Source organism: Jaculus jaculus, chromosome 15 (assembly GCF_020740685.1).
Source record: "Jaculus jaculus isolate mJacJac1 chromosome 15, mJacJac1.mat.Y.cur, whole genome shotgun sequence".
In the NCBI taxonomy this organism is placed as follows: Eukaryota; Metazoa; Chordata; class Mammalia; order Rodentia; family Dipodidae; genus Jaculus; species Jaculus jaculus.
Window position 1 is genome coordinate 40,064,924 of NC_059116.1, and position 18,275 is coordinate 40,083,198.

At 36.5% G+C, this 18,275-nt stretch overlaps 1 protein-coding gene across 1 annotated transcript in view; it reads left to right on the forward strand.

Annotated features, from left to right (window-relative positions):
- The first annotated feature begins 514 nt into the window (after positions 1 to 514).
- The window catches only part of LOC123455058 (vomeronasal type-2 receptor 116-like), a 42,060-nt gene continuing 24,299 nt past the window's right edge, over positions 515 to 18,275 (forward strand). The window contains exons 1-2 of the mRNA XM_045134744.1: positions 515 to 597; positions 3,760 to 3,849. Of these exons, the coding sequence (XP_044990679.1) occupies positions 515 to 597; positions 3,760 to 3,849 (173 nt within the window). The remainder of the gene's footprint in view (positions 598 to 3,759; positions 3,850 to 18,275) is intronic.

The following is an 18,275-nucleotide window of genomic DNA, read 5'->3' on the forward strand; positions in this document are numbered from 1 at the left end:
ACATCATTTCAACTGTTCTCCAAACAAATCACTATTGGCACAGACCTGGAAAAATATTTCATCAGATTAACTCATTCCCTAGCAGGCGTCTGTGGACATGAGTGAGGTCATGGCACCTGAGGCAGAAGAGGATCTTCACAACATGTTTTTCAACCTCTATTTGTCACTCAGATGGGGACCTCAGATGCAGATGCCCAGGGCAAAGTGTCTCATATTCCTCCAGAGAGAACAAACTTTGTGGAAAGTCACATGGGAAGTTGAGCGGCCTTTCCATTCAGACACAGAGAAAAAACAGACACCCCTGGACATGCACGAACACATCTCATATATGGTGAATATCTTCATGACAGCACATGTCTTACCTCTGGTCACGTATATGTCTCAGAAAGACATGGAGAAGAGGTTCTCCCTGTTTTTTTTCTCTTTGCTCTTGAACTTTCCACACCAATTTGAGAGTTTCACTGGAAGCAGGTGCTTTTGGAGAACAAATCCCCAAAAGCACATTTTTGAAGGCATGCAGGATGACTGCATTTTTGATATTTATTTACAGAAAGAGCATATACCAGAAGGATTTTTCATGTACCTTCTTAATGAAAAGTAAGTGTCCTGTAGTTGCTTCATTTTCTGTATGTTATCATCACCTGTTGATGCATAAATTGTATGTGGCTGATTAGCTAACACTGTAGGTCTTCTGTCATATTACCTCCAATGACATCCATATAATGTGACCAAAAATTATTTTGGTCTTGTAATGAGCCACAGTGTTTTGTGTTTCTTTCCACACCTCACCTAAAATGGTAGGAGTGGAAATAAACAGTCCTCTCTGCCTGGCTTCCTCACAGGTTTCCTTCTGTTGCTAACCCCAAGGCATGTGCTCAGTGAACTTCTCAGAAATAGTTTCAGTGACTGTGTTCAGGGGTGAGCTGCTTCAGCCAGGTGTCCCTTTGTGTCTCCAGTGTTTCTTCACTGGCATTAGTTCCTAAGGCCTCAGAAGGGTCATTTACCTCTGTGCCACACATGAAAGGGAAAACCACTCAGGTAAATACCTAGTGACTCATTAGAATGATGTGGCAGCATCACGTAATGACATGTGTGCTCTGTGACCTATGGATCTGACATTAAACACAGGTACAAGACCGCCACCCACTGAGGGAGTTCATGCTCTGTGAGGTTATTGTGCATCACTGTGACATATGCATGGCCACCAATTTGAATTTTATGAATTTCAGGTATTTGCTAAACATTCTAATTAATGAAAGAAGCTGGCACTTAGTCAATTGTGAATCTGTGTTTGCCCTTCTGGTATAAATGGGATGTCAGTGAAGGCACTGAATGCTGTCCTGGTCAAAAATCCTAAAGCAGCAGTGGCTTCCAGTGCTGGCCACTAACATTTGCAAGCAGGGGTGTATTTTTCACTACAGGTTACCTTTGCAATTATGAAATAGGTCTGTATCTTACATTGTTTGATACAGCATTTTGTCTACTCCTCTATATTTCTAGGTTTTCTTACTATATATTCCCTTCTTTTCCAGTAATTTTATAAAAAGTATTTTCAAACTGTGACCAATGTGCACACAGTGATGCTGATGGTGATGCAGTGTTTTGTGATGTCAGGGGTGCAGAATCTGACCTTTCAGTAGTGGATGTTTTTGCCTCCATTCTCTTGTCATTGGCATAAGTATTCTCATTGTTTACACTTAATAGCATTGCTAATAATACTATGTTTAAGCTGGGATATATCTGCTATAGACAATTCTACTATTTAAAAAAAAAAAAGATTGTGCTCTGTACTGGATATATGATTGGCAATTGCAAATTGAGAGAAAAGGAGCAGATTTCAGATTCCCATGTCTGAAAATAATTAGTTAGAGTTAACAGAGGCATAAGGAGAGGTTCTGGTATAATGCGGATTTCTAGAGAAAGATGGTATGGGTGATCAAACAATCCTTTCTTGATTTAGTTGAATTTGGAACACAGGGATATCAAGTGATCAGACATCTATATTAGGTAGATTGTCAGAGAAATTCATAGCTAAATTTAACAATGGGATATGAAAACAAAATTCTAAGTGAGGGTTCTAGTGGTAAACGAAATCAGGGAAATCTCTAGAATTTGAACAGAGTGCATATCTTGATTTTGAATACAGCAGAGTAATTTCAGTTTGACCCAACTGCCTTATAATGCTGGATGTTGGGTAGAGATATTTTCTGTGTTCATTAGCAGTGAGACTGGGGTGCCTCCAAATCCTCTCCTGCTCTCACTTTCATCTTAGAGACCAACGTGCCTCAGTGACTGCTTCTTCCAGTCATGTGCCCTGGGCATGTTGACTATGACTGAAAGAATATAATTACAATTATACTGGCTTTTAACATTCAGGTGACACATCCTCTCAGCACTGGATTCTAGGGCTCCCAAGGCTTGTTTCAGTCATCCTAAATTCATAAGGAATAAGAGGAACACTAAACCAAGGAAAGCATTTTCCTGCATTAATTACATCTTTTGAGAATTCCTTGGTAAGTGCATTGCCGGTTATGCCTGTTTGCCTCTTGCCCATCTCTGTGGGTCACACAGCACCTCACATGCTCCATGTTCTTAGAAAGTGAATAAAACTCCTTTCTTGTTCTCCCTCTTGCTATTTCATTGCACTTCTAATTGTCAAGTATTCCAGAAATAAGTAGATATCATAATGGTGGAAATATTACCCTGTTCTGATTTTATGGGATTTCAAACATGGATCCTGTAACCATGTTCACTGATGACAAGAGGAGATCTCACAGGTCCATCTATGTATGTCCCTGTTCATAGCTTCTGATCATGTCAAGTGTAGGACACTGGAGTGGTTGGATTCACGTGTCCTCCAAAAACATAGGTGTTCTGATTGTGAAGTTACCACGTGATGGAGATTTGGGAATCAGCACTTCTTGGAGGCAGTGTACTTTTGGGGGCAGGCTGTTGGGCATTTAACAAGGTCCCCCTTGCCTGTGTTTGCATACTCTCCTGTTCCTGTTGTCCACTTCATGTTGGCTAGGGTGAGATATCTACCCTGTTCTCATCCCATTCTTTTCCCTGCCATCATGGGACATCCCCTCAAGTCTGAAAGCAAAAATAAGCCATTTATTCCCAAAAGCTGCTCTTGGTCAGGTGATATCTGCCTGCATTGCAAACCTGACTGCAACAGGCCCTACTGTGCAGGTAGCTTTGTAGTGTACTAGGATGTAGCTATTCACACCCCCACCATGTGTGAGACAAAACTGTTTGCTTTTAGAATGGAGTCTAGACAATTTTTTCTTTAATTTGAATCAATGTATTGTTGTAGGACTTATTCATATTATTTAGGTCATAATGTAATGTTTCCTTTTTAAAAATATTTATTTATTTTATTTGAGAGAGATTTAGAAAGAGGGGGAGGGAGAGATAGAAAATGAATGCAACAGTGCTTTCAGCCACTGTAAATGAATTCCAGATGCATGTGTCACCTTGTGCATCTGGCTTACATGGGTCCTAAGAATTGAATCTGGGTCCTTTGGTTTTGCTGGCAAGTACTTTAACTGATAAGCCATCTCTCCATCCCCTCTCCTTTTTTGTGAATGAGATTTTTATCGAATCCTAAGAAAAATAGTACATAAGATGTTCAGTGGATAACATACTCTAGGCTCCAGCTAGCCTACATTTCACCAATCAGAGGGGGCTAAGATGCATGATTATTTTTCCAGAATGTAATTTTATAGCTGTTAATAATGTTTGTGTTAACTTACATAGGACAGGTTACAACTGTGATGATAATTTGGGGCCCAATTTACAATTTGTTCATATAATAAAGTTCTCCCAGAAAAATGAAAATTCCAAAGGGTAAGGATGCTTTAAATATAAGATATTTAAGAAAAGCTTTCTCTGTGTTTCTTCATCTCTTAAGTAAGAACAGTGGTACTTATGGTTGTTACAAGATTTAAAGGTGCTAACACAGATAAAGGTCCTGGCTTATAATATGCTCAATACATTGTGGTTTACACAGTTCATCTCAAAGACATTAGGCCTCCTCCTGCTTAGACTATGTCATTTCAAATGCAGTAGAGCTCTGTTAGGTGACATCTGCCTTCATCATGTTCTATTGGATCGGTCAATTAGTAGTTCTTATTTGTACAGAGAACTCACTTATGTAATATGGTATATCTGCCTCTGTTCCTTGTCATGTAGAAAATTTTCTCAATAATTTTTGACTCTTGATCTTATTTCATAAAAGAAAGAAGCAAGCTTTTACCTAATGAACAAATTTAGCAAAACTTGTCTATTTCAAAACATACTAAATTTAACTTTTTCATTTTTACTATTAATTTTAATTTTTTATTACCTATGTACATATTCAGTGTGTAAATAGCACATGTTGGTACCATACTTCCTCTCATGCCTATGCCCCTCCAAAGGGCCCCTCCTATTTGGGGATGCCAGTTTCCCCCATGGGTATTGTGGGTCATGAATTGTGGGGGTAGCAATCAGTTATGGGGAAGAAGCAATGTCTCTGTGTACAATGTCCCAACTTGTGGATCCAACAATCTTTCTGCCCCCTTTTCCTTGAATTCCCCTGGACCATATTGGGGTATTTTTAGGTCTACTTCAGTGATGAGATCTTTGGAGCCTCTGTGTCTCTGGATCTCTGGTTTGGTAGGAGTTGATTGTTATCTGTGTCTATCTCCTTCACCCTTGTGCTGATACCAGATTCACCAAGAAAGCAGCATTCTTGCTTATCTCCCCAATTACTCTATGGTTTAAGCTGGGGCCCTGATGAGGTGTCCTGGGCTGACTCTATCCTCAGATTCTGCATCCATCTGAGAAAGAGAAGCAGACTTTCCAATGGACAGTTAAGTCAGCACTGGATAAATAGGATAATCATTATTAGTTTAGAGAGAATTTAATAGGTGTGTAAGACCTCTTGTAGTCCAAGATTTGTTGGAGCTTGAAATTGGAGAACAAAGTTGTTATTTACATCTGATTCTGACTTGTTTTCCAGTTGCAGTTAGGGTTTCACTTCCACTTAGCAGATCTGTTAGCCAATCCAAGAGGAATTGGTAAACCATGATGCCTGTGTGCCACTATTGTACTTGGGTGAGCATCACGTCAGGTAGTTTGCTGCTGAGTAGAACTGGAGTCCTTGTTGGCCATTTTCCCCCAATAGCACGTGTAGCATCTTCTGGCACTAGATGAGCTAACCATCTGGGGACTTCCAGCCCCTCTCTTCTATTTTAATTTAATTTATTTTTTATTGACAACTTCCATAACTGTAGAAAATAACCCATGGTAACTCCCTCCCTCTGCTCACTTTCCCCTTTAACACTCCACGCTCCATCATACACATTTCCCTCTCAATCAGTCTCTCTTTTATATTACGATCATCATCTTGTCCACCTGTTGTGAAGGACTTCTGTAGGTAGTGTCAGGCACTGTGAGATCATGTGTATCCAAGCCATTTTGTATCTGGAGGAGTGCATTGTAAGGATTTCTACCCTTCCTTTGACTTTTACATTCTTTCTGTCACCTCTTCTGAAATGGACCCTGAGCCTTGGAAGGTAAGATAGAGATATTTCAGCACTGAGCACTCCTCCATTACTTCTCAGCACCATGGTGTCTTCTGAGTTATCCCTAGGTAATTGCATCTGAAAAGAGAAGATTTTCTAACCAAAAGTGAGAGTAGCATTAATATATGGGTAAGAACATTAACAGAAGTGCTTGCAAGGCAGTTTGGTGAACACAGTGAACACATTTAGCCAGACACCACACCCCTAGGGGTCATGAGTAACCCCTGTTGTAGGTTTTCAGTGTCAGCGATGCATTACCTCCCATGGAGTGGGCCTTCAGACCAATTAGAGAGTAGCTTGTTGCTCCTATAGCAGACGTGCCACTATTGAACTCACTGGATCATTTGGCCTGGCTCACCAAATTTAAGGCATGCAGTGTCCACTATTGAGTATCTTCATTGGTGATTTCTCTCTCTCTCTCACTGAACTTCATGAAGCATGACTTTTTTCTAGCTTTCTTTCAGCTGGTCTACATGGAGGAGGTTTTCAGCTCAGCTCCAGCAGGGCTTCTCAGTGACCTTGCAGCCCAAGTATGCACAGTCTTCAGCAATAGGGTCTTACCATCTATTCCTGGTGGGATACCAAGGGCCTAGGCAATGGCCTGTAATGTTTTGGGGGCATCAGGGACCTCCCTGGCCAATACCTCACTGGAAGGTATCCCATCACTAGCACCAAAAATTTTCAAGAAACAATCTATGGCTTCTGAGTGTCCCATTGTTCAAAAATGTACATTTCCATATGACTTATTTATAACCTCTTAGATTTGGATCAGCCCTCCCTTCTCCCTTCCTTCACTCAATCTCTTCCACTAACCTCACTTTGGCATTTTCGACCTCATTAGTCTGTTCTTCTGCTTACATTTATACTATACCATCCTATAAAGTCTCTCCTTCCAGTCTATTCCTTTTATATCCTCTTTCCAGCCGACTGACCTCTGTTACTGAGTTTTATTCCACATATGAGGATTCACATATGAGAGAAAACATGTGACAATTTGGCTTTCTTGGCCTGGGTTACCTCAAATAATTTGACTTCACAAATATAACATAAGTCTAACTAGCATGTCTACCATGTAGCTTAACTCTTACTACACTCGAACTAGCTTACATACACATATTATTATTCTTGGTTCATACATGTACATGATTTTGGATAGCTATGCTCCTCCCACTGTTCTGACCCATCTCACCTCTGACTTCTTTTACTTAACTACTACCCAGTCTTTACTCTTAGACTTTGATGATACTGAAGGTCACCTACCTTTCATATCTATGATCTCTTATATACTGATTTTTAATTGTTTTTAGTTTTAGGAAAGAAATGTTGACAAAATGTCCTCCCATAATACTAATATCCCATGACAAATGGATGTTAAATTTTATCAACATGTTTATGTATTTTGATAAACTATTATCTTACATACATATAAAGATGTAGATAAGTAGATAGATAGATAATAGGTAGATGGATGGATGGATAGATAGATTAATAGGTAGATAGATAGATAGATAGATAGATAGATAGATAGATAGATAAATGTAACTTGTGTAAATTTAAGATATTATCTAATGTTCTAATAGTGTATTCATTTTGACTATGTTCACATTATATTTTGGGGTGGAGATAATAAGCTGTAAGATACATCATGAATGTAAAGCCGCCTCTCTCCTATATTATCTTTTTTGGAAAAAGGGAGAGAGACATTGAGATAAGAACACACCATGACCTTCAGCCATTCCAAATAACTCCAGATGCATGTGCCACCTTGTGCATATGGCTAATGTGTGACCTGCATAATGGAACCTGGGTCCTTAGGCTTTGCAGGCAAACTCCTTAACTGTTAAGCCATCCCTCCAGACCTCAGTAATGTCTTTCATTAGATTTTGTCATAAAACCCTAGTGGACTTTTCTTCTGCTCCAAGTACCTTGCTTGATTATATTGTGTCACCTATTAAATACTACATTACATTATTTGCATTCATATACATTGTATGATATTTGGGGCTCATTTGTGGAAAGAATTTGGAAGGAGTTGGAACGTTAGTCTAAGAGATACCTTGCAGTGTTGAATGCAGTTTGATGGACAATTACTTTCAGAGATGAAAGAACTGAAGGTAGTGAGAACTATGGAGTACAAGGATTGGCTCATGAAGGGAGGAGAAACTTTGTAGATACTGGGTTATGCATTGCGCTGTTAGGCAGAGGTAGGAGGAAGGTTGTGAGTTCAAGACCACCCTAAGACTACATAGTGAATTCCAGGTCAGCCTGTGTTAGAGTGATACCCTACTTTGCAAAACCAAAACCAAAATTAAACAAACAAATGAACAAAAACAGTATGTATGACATACTTGCTATGTTCTCATTGACTATACCCTGAGAATTTATTCAAGGTTGTGTTGCATGGAAATGGACTGGTCTGAGTAGATGGATATGGCACAGAAAGAAATAAAAGCTTAGGGCCAAAGAGAAAAGCTCAGTTCAGCTGCAAATGTTCGAGACATCTTAACAATTGGCACTAGTCCAGCTGTTCTCCATTGGGACATCAAGAAAAATGCTGGCTCTATTAAAAGTAAAAGGCATGAATGCTGAAAGAGTGTCCTGCCGCTGAATCTGGCTTTATTCTCTCCTGGATTAACAAAATTGGCAGCCTGTCTAGTATTTGGTTATGCGGTATTATTAATTGAGAGAAAGGATCTTTGTATTTGCAACCTGGTTTTGGTTTTTTTTTTTTTTTTTTTTTTTTTTTTTTAGGGGTGGGGAATGGCCATGAGTAATGTGAGGAAGAATTATTGAAAGTGCCTGCATTGAGGTCCACAAGCTGGCTTTGGTTGGGTGTTTTGTGTCAGCAATGTGAACTTAGCTGCAGCGCTTTGCATAGTATAATAATTTCCAAATCCACTCATTTTAGAGTGAATACCATCATTGTGTTCTTCATGCTGAATGAGCTAAGCTTCATTGTGTACATGTGCCCACATTCCACATCTGCTTGTCTGTGGGTGAGCAGTTACTACGATTCCACAATACGGCTGCTGGGCAAAGTGCTGACAGGAATTGAATACCAGGTGACTCTATACTGGGTTGACTTAGATCCCTTCAGGCATGTGCACAGGAAGGTAGAGCTGGATACTGTAGGAGTTTAAAGTGCATTGTGCATAACCATTTACAGAACTTTGTATCACCATCAGAAAAATTTTGGTGGATCATTGATGATACTGATATTGATAGAGGCTTATATTCCCAGCAGGAAATGTCAGGGATTCCTCCTGGGTCCTCACCAGACTTTCTTGTACTTTGCTTGTGTGTGTCATGGTTACTTGACTGGTTTAGATGGAGTTCAGTGGTCATTAGTTAAATATTGTCCTAATGATTAAGTATTATATTCATTTGCTCTGTAATTACAGGTCATGTGTACCTCTTCTCCTATTCAGACTGACTGGTCAATGTACCCATTTATTGTTTGGTTCACTCATACATTTCTGTTTTATTGATGCATTTTAATACATTCTCTGTATGAATTCTTCTCCATTAATTGCTGCAAATTGCTCTTAGTAGGGCATTTTGTGTAGTTTGTTTCTTGTGCTGTGTGAAAGGTTGTATTTTTCATGTAATCTCATTTATCAAACCTTGTAGATTCCTGGAATTCTTGGAATAGTTTCCCAGAAATCCCAAACCTACACCTATATGTTGAAGTAATTTCCATGGTTTTATCCTAGCAAGAATCCCTTGCCTCATGTCAAGGTGCCTTATTCTTTTTGAGTTAATTTTTGTATGAAATGTGGTCTGGTGGTATTACTCCATTCCTCACCATGTGAATATTCTTTTTCCCTATATTCATTAGAACTAAAACTTTTCTCCAATATACATTTTGGTGACCTATGTACAATTTGATTGGATGTAAGAGCCTGGTTCATATTGTGACACTTCCTTTAAATCACATTGTATCCTTGTCTATTTTTCTGAGACTGCCACATTTTTCTTATCATGGCTCTGTAGTATGAAATCTATAGTGTGAAATCTGGTACAATGAAACCTTTTGTATTGTGCTTCCTTCTCCTGACGTCTAAGTATTTGTGGACATTCTGTGAAAACAGATGAATTTTACCATTTTTATCTCTATTTCCATTATAAATATCATGAACCAATATTGTAAACTTTGCTTTACATAAAACACTATTTTGAGAATTTAATGGGAGAATTTAGGATAATCATTGATCTATTTAAGAATCAGATTTGCAGTTTTTTTCCTAAAATATTTTACATGCTGTCTTTCAATATTTTTTTAGGTTTGGGTCTGTGATACAAACTATCTCAGACTCAGTCACATGTTATTTGCTCCTGTCTTCAATGGTTACAAGGTCACACTTTTCCTTTTGTTTATACTTCAGCATATCCACTCCACAGGTATTTTCTCCCAGATCAGATATAGAAATGGTTTGCATATATTTCTGCCATTGAATCTCTAGGCTTCATTTGTTACATCTTTAACCAACACAGTGATGTGATTTTAAAGGCAATCACTTATATGGACAATGATTAGTTGCACCTAGTTCTTTCATTTGTATATTTAATGGGAAATTTATATGCAATTCAAGAAATTATGTTTTATGTTCCTGCTCATCTGATGAATTTCCACTTGAGAATTTCACTAGCAAAGTAAAATGAATTTCTCTCGTGGTAACTTCAATAATACTTTATTATACTTTTTGTAATACTTGTTTGGTAAATGAACATTGTAGCTTTTTTGATATGATTTGGGAACATTAAAGCAGGGCTGTAGTTTAACAGTGTCATATTCTAAGAGCCTGTGTGGTGAGTGTTTGGATACTATGTCACATGCTGGACGCTTGTGAGATACTGAAGTGATGCACTGGGGAAATTTCACATGCAGGCAGTGACCTCCCAACATACATTGCGGAATTTCAATGTTTCTATGATTTTCTTCTTTACATCCCTAAAGTGACATGAGTGTTTTGGTACACCACTTCCCTATGATCCTCTGGTCTTCTACATTCACAAAAGCACTAGATACCAAAACCCCAAATTGTGGATTGAAATCTTCCAGCCTCTAAGGCCAATAAAACCTTTCTTCTTTTTTAAGTGATTATCTCAAGTATTGTGTTTTAGCAGATAATAGCTTAAATTCATGAAATTTTAGGTGTGCACATTGATATATATCATATTAATATGTTTGCTTCAGAAAAACTACAAATAAATTCTAACAATTTCCGTATCTAAATTTAATCTTTTCCTGAAAATCTGAGAAATGCTGATTGTTGATTGCTTTGCTTCTCACTTATTTTTGCTTTATATTTCTAACTTGTTTGTGTAATTACACCTTAGAATTTTGATTAAATTTTCATTATTATTGGTGCATGTGTGATTGTATATTTGCTCATGCTAATGCTTTTTGTGCCCTGCTTGCCTTCACCTTCCAAAATGTTCTCTTGTCTCTGTCTCATATATTGCTTCAGCCTCAGTGTGGTGGAACTACAGAAGCCTGCCACAGCTTCTGGCTTACAACATAGGGTCTGGGGACCAGAGCAATGTACCCGAGCTTCAGCAGTGAGTGCTTTATTCACTGAGCCATCACTCCAGACACTCAAATAACTTTTTAAATTTTGAATTTTTTTATTTTAAAAAATGTTACTTGAGATATGTGTGTATTGAGTACACAAAGGGTGATACTTCTTCAGTGATATACCCAGTGGTAACTTGCCCATGCTCCTATATTAACCCACATGTGTGCTGATGCAAGCAACTCTAGTAAAACTCAAGTGTCACATACACAAATACACACAAAGACATGGAAATAGAAGAGTGGTTAGTTGGAATCTTAAAGGGTCAGTTGAAGGGAGAAAGAGAATGTAAAGAGAGGTGATTATGTCCAAATATCTGTGACTGGGGAGTTGGCTCAGTGAGTGATGGTGCTTTCTTGCAAAGTCTACCAGCCCGAGTTGAATTCCCCTGTACTCATTTAAAGTCATGTGCACAAAGAAGCACATGCAAGTGAAATTTGTTTGCAGTAGCCAGAGGACCTGACACAGTCATTCTCTCTCACTCTATCTCTGCTTCTGTGTGTGTGTGTGTGTGTGTGTGTGTGTGTGTGTGTGTGTGTGTAGAACCGTCACTCTTTCTCTCTCTCTCCACTTGGAACTTCTGCAATTGCAACAAAATAAGTAATATTTATAAAAATTATATGTATTCTTAATATTCCTAATGAAAAATTAAAATTAAGCAGTGGTCTACAGTTGTTATTAACAAACTATCACTATGATATGATTAGTGATATATTTTTATACAAAGTAGGGTGGACTATCATTCATAATTCAAACTTTTCTGATGTTCATACTCAACTTCCTATACCTTCAATATAATCACAGGACATTTTTACTATAAATATTCCATATATATAAATATGCCATCAGTCATGAAATAATTATATTCATTCATATGCTTCTTTTTGCATAATAACTACATTAGGTGACTAATTTATTTTTATAGTATTGTATTTCATTGAGACTTTGTGCATATATTTGCATTGAATGTGACAGGACATATCCATGACTTCTCCTTCTTACCCTGCATCTCTTCTCTGTCTCTGTTGTACTGTGATCCTGGCTTTATGGAACTTCTACTGCTGTCTGATTACATAGTATTAATATCCCACTTTCAGTATTCAGGAAGAAACTTGAAAACCTGTGCTTTTGTGTCTGACTCATTGATTTAGCCTCTGAGGTATTGACTCAATCTTTCTGCATATGACAGGAATGTATTCCTATTCATTTCTAAAGAGAAAATGTTAAGTATATGCACTATGTTTTAGTCAACCATTCATGTGAACATAAGTGCAAATGCGTACTGCTTTACCTAGCTATGAGCTGCCGGTGCTTTTGATGTGTGCTGACTTTATTTACTGTATGTTTATACTCTGTAGTGACACAGTTGCCTCAAATAATTTTCTTTTTACTTTAGTTGTAGTCATAATATAGTTACTGACAGTGACATGAACTAATTACATAAAAAAATGTATAATATTTTACTTTTTCCTCATGTTCTCACTAGTGTTTATTGATAGTCATTTGGACATTGCACTCATATTCCCTTCAGTGAAATATATTATTAATTCTGCTTTGCTTTTCATTGTCAGGACTACACACACTTTAATCTTTTTTTATTTTTATTTATATATTTGAGAGAGAGAGAAAGACAATGAGAAAGAGGCAGAGAAAAAGAGAGAAAGTGGATAGAGAATAGGTGTGCCAGGACCTCCACCACTGCAAGAGAACTCCAGACACGTGGGTACTGGGAACAGAAGCAGGGCCTTTGGCTTTGTAGGCAGATGCTTTTACCACTAAGCCACTTGTACAACTCCTTGATTATTTTTATTAGCATGTTATTGTATTTCTTTTGAAATGTGTCTGCTCCTTTGATTATTCACTTATTAATTTGATTGTCTCTTTTGTGGAAAATGGTTGATTGTTTTATCTCCACCTTTCTCCTTCCACAAGATGGTTAAGAAGAAAAAACAAAAAAAAAGCTTTCTCCATCCTCTGTCTCTTTACTCTATTCATTATTATTAAGATTAATAATAAAATATAAATTAATATAATACTCTATTCATTATCTATTAATATTGCTGTGCAGGAGTTTCTACTTCAAGTATTCACATGCCAATTTTGTTTTAAATTCATATCCAGCAATATTGGGTGGGCCAACATGTTATATGTTCCCCATGTTTTTCCCTGGTAGCCACTTAAATTCAGGGATTTCTTAATCCTTTCAAATACACATGATTGATTTCTGTTTGGTTCAGGAGATACATATCTCTTTTCAGTCTTGTTAAAGTGGTTATCCAGTCTTTAGAGATCTGTTTCTGGAAGGGCTGTCTCTAATTGAATGAATGCTTTGATAAGTGATTGAATATTTCAACATTAGTATACAAATTCTATGTTATATTTGTTATCTTCATATAAGTGAAAGTATATACATTTGTTTTAGTGGACGATTTGGAGTGTAAAAATAATCACACCTCATAGTTTGCCTAGTAAATAAACTCAAAAATATGTCTAGTTGTATACTAGTATGTTTGCTATGTAATAAGGTTAACATTTTTATACTGCTGTATTTTAATTCTAGTTACCATTCAAAATAAATTTTATGTGAATATAGGGGATTGAAATCTTATTTTAATGAATGCAAGGCAAGCCCCTTTCCAACAGGGCTATTTCCATGTCCCAAAATCTATTTCCCATTTTATGAAATTATAAAAGCATGAACTGTCCAGGCAATATTGTTACATATCCTTTGACTGAATTGATTTTCTTTACTTTTTCCTACACAAATGCATCAACACTATACCATTGCATAAGAATAATATGCAAAGGCGGTTAAACAAGAGAATTATGGGCATGCTTTCCTAGACATTCCAATACCAAACAGCATTTTACAGCCTTCTAGTTCACTCATATGCCTATGAGAGTAAAGTGTTGTCCACCACATTCTGTTCCCTCCTCTTACATACTTTATACATGTATGAATGGAGTTTCAGAGCCTGATGACTCCCCTTTTCCTTTTTAATGCAAGTGCAATATAGTGCATTTTAAATGAAAATGTTTGTTGTTGCTCAAAGAAAGAATTGTAATTAAAAGAAATCAAATGGGTACTTACAACATTCGTGTTAGTTTATTAGCCTAAGAAAATACTACCACACCAGGCAGCAAATTCTTCCATGAAATATAATTTTAATTGCATATTGAGTATGAACAAAGTAAGAAATTCCATGAAAAATGTAACTGGATGCCATCACTTAGAAAATTGAACTATCCAGTGACTGATGGCCAAGGGTAAAGCTAACTGGTAAGAATGTGCTATTGATTCACATACAAATTACCACAAGTAAATTTGTGTTTCACAGATTGACTGGGAGGAACAGAAAACCATATTTAATTTTATGTCAACTGCAATGCTTTCAGGAAAAAATAATGTATCATAAACAGGAGAAATATCCATACTAAAAGCCCCAGATATTCCTTAGATTAATACGTTGAAAGTATAAACCTCTATATAAAGCACAGTAACACACAAGACAGCATGCCAAGTTTGATAACAAATAGACAATGATTTTTTTTTTTTTTTTTTGGCCTGTAACCACTGTACTGTGCAGACAGCTCAGGGGTTTTCTTATTTCTCATTATACCCTAATTGGTGAGATCCAGACCAATCAGAGGCTCTGTTTTTATAAAGGGAGATGGCATCTGAGTTTGGGTTTGTCCTTTGTCCTCCATATGCCTGGACAACTATGTGCATCCACACAGATACAAACACACATGAACGCATCACACACACACACACACACACACACACACACACACACACACACCTGTACAACAAAAAAGGCTGACAGATGAAGGGACTCTAGAAAACTGATATTTAATCTGAAAGAATCAAAAATCCATAGGACACATGTACAATATTGGAAATCTAGATGATAACAGTCATATACTTTTGTGTACATAAAAGACTTTACATATGAAAGAATAGAATAATTAATAAGAGTGAAAGTGGTTCAGGTATGAAATCCTGACAATGGAACAATAAATTCTCACTTTATGAGGTAGAAACCCAGATATTATGCTCTGGTATACTGGAAGTAGAGTGCAGTATTAATGGAAATATGTAGAAAAATCCAAAGTAAATACAAAGGACAATGCCTCAATTAACACATTCATGATGAAAACACATGAGATTCCAAAACTCCAAGATACTAGAAGAGATGTGGACCATAGATTACATATGGACTACTTCAAAAAACATTAAAACCCATTCATACAAATGTAAGCTCAATATGTTGATGTATTGTTAATTAACAAGGGATAAGTATAAACAAGGATTCATTAATGAAATATTTTTCTACAGATCACAGATGCATGTAAATTATAATGTCAAATACTTGTAATCCATTACTTCATAACCTAAAATAGCAGGAATAAAATGAAGGAAAAGGAGGATGAAGAGGGAAAATAACTGTTACTGGAATTACCATTCACTTCAACAACCTTACAAGAGACAAGTATTGGCACTATTGACACATATGCTGAGATGAGGAAAACAGAATGCAATATATAAAGAAAAAGAAAAAAATTTCATCTCACATAATACATAAGACACTAAACAAGGAAAACAGAGAAAGAACACTAAGAGCTACAAAACAAAAACAGATCATCACTACAAAGGCAAGCCCATCTGAGTACATCAGATTCTGAAAATGGAATTTGGCATTGACTATTTCCAGTTTTCAAAGACCATTGATGTCAATCCAAAATTTTGTACTGGCAAATTTAGTCCTCATTATAGAAGATAAAATATCTTTCTATGGCAAATGCTGGCATTATAAGTTTTTGAGAGTTAAGCCATGCCAACAGAGGAAACTGCAATGAATACTTCATACTGCAGAGAAGAAACATACACAAAATCCTACAGGAGGGAAGAAAATCAATGATCAAAACTGCAGCAGACATAAAGCATATGAAGATAGGAAACTCAAAAGTGAAAAAGCCTTCAATTTAACTGGAATTAACTCACCTCTCAATTATAACACTGATCATTATTGGACTCAGCTCTCCAATCAAAAGACACAAGTTAACACGCTAAATCAGAAAACTGCATTCATTTATTTGCTATTTATAAGAAACTCACATTTATGATTAAAGATAGCACTAACTTAAGGAGAAAAAAATCAAAAAATAAAACTGGGAAACAATTAGGTCCAGCTCTATTATTATCTGACAAAATAGACTTTAAAAAGAGAGATAAAATTGACAATTTATACTTATTAAGGGAAAAATACAAGAGATTTTTACCATCATAAAAGTTTATGCATCAAACACAACTGCAGAAAAATTTTAGAGCAAAATTTATTTGGTATTAAACAAATAAATACAAACACAACAATAAGTTTTCATGTTAATGCCACAACATAGTCAAGAGACAAAGCATTTAGCCAAAAACATAGAAAAACAATGGAGATAAAGAACACCATACATCAAATGGACTTAACAGGCATTTATAGAATATTCCATCAAACATCAACAGCTCATGGAAATTTCTCTAAAGCAGATCCTACATTATGGCATAAAGCATGCCTCTAAAAGACCAGGAAAATTGGCATAACACCCTGTATTATATCTGACTGAATTAATGAAAGTAGAAGTCAACAATAAGAGAAACAAAAACAAAATATACCAACTCCTGGAGATTTAACAATGCACTATTAAACAATGATATTAAAAAATCAATGATTTAAAAATAAATGATTTAAAAAACAATTATTTTAAAAAATCCTGAACAAAATGACAATGAAACACGACCTACCAAAACTTTTGGACTATAGTGAGGACAGTCTGAAGAGGAAAACTGATACTTCTAAATGCCATAATTTAAAATAGAGAAATCTAAATTAAATAATTTAACCATTCACATGAGTACTTTTGAAAAACAAGAACAATTCAAACCCAAAATGCCAGACAAAAGGAAAAAATCATAAGCACAGAAACCTTTGAACTCATTTTTTAAAATATTTATTTATTTGAGAGCAGCAGAGAAAATGAGGGAGAGAGAGAGACATAGAGGGAGAGAATGGGCTTGCCAGACCCTCCAGCCACTGCACTCAAACTCCAGATGTGTGCACCTCTTTGTGCAACTGGCTAACGTGGGTCCCGGGGAACCGAGCCTCAAACTGGGGTCCTTAGGATTCACAGGCAAGCACTTAACCACTAAGCCACCTCTCAAGCCCTGAAAAATTGTGGAAACTACTAGATACTTTTATAAAATATAAACAAGATTAATAAACTAATGGCCAAATTTATCAAAACAAAAATAAAGAACATTATGAAAACGGTATTACAATAAATACTAATGAAATAGGGAGACGTGTTAAAGCATACTTCAAAAACACGTATTCCAAGGTCATGGAAAGATATGGAATATAAATAAATTTCTTGATTCCTATCACCTACCTTATCTGAGTTTAGAAGAGAGAAAATGCATGAATGTAGGTATAACATGTAATAAGATTAAAAAAGTAATTAAAACCCTCTAAAGAAAAAAAGTTCAGGCCCAGATGTACTCTCCACTGAATTCTACCACATCCTCATTGAAGAATAAAAACCACTTCTTCTCAGATTATTTCCCACAATTAAAAAGGAAGGAAGGGCTGGAGAGTTAGCTTAGTGTTTAAGTGCTTACCTGTGAAGTCTAAGAACCCTGGCTCAAGGTTCAATTCCCCAGTACTCATGTAAGCCAGATACACAAAGGTGGCACATGCATCTGGCGTTTGCATGGAGGTTCTGATGTGCCCATTCTCTCCTTCTCTCTCTCAAGTAAATAAAATTAAAATTTAAAAAGGAGGGAATATTCCTTTACATCCTTTATGAAGCCAATATTATACTAAAACCCAAACAGACAGAAACACAAGAAAAGTAAATTATAAACAATATCCCTCATGAAATTAGATGTGAAAATTATGAATAAAATTCTTGAGCCAGGCATGGTGGCACATTCCTTTAATCCCAGCACTTGGGAGGCAGAGGTAGGAAGATTGCCGTGAGTGCGAGGCCACCCTGAGACTACATAGTGCATTCCAGGTCAGCCTGGGCTACAGCAAGACACTACCTGAAAAACCAAAAAAAAAAAAAAAAAAAAAAAAAA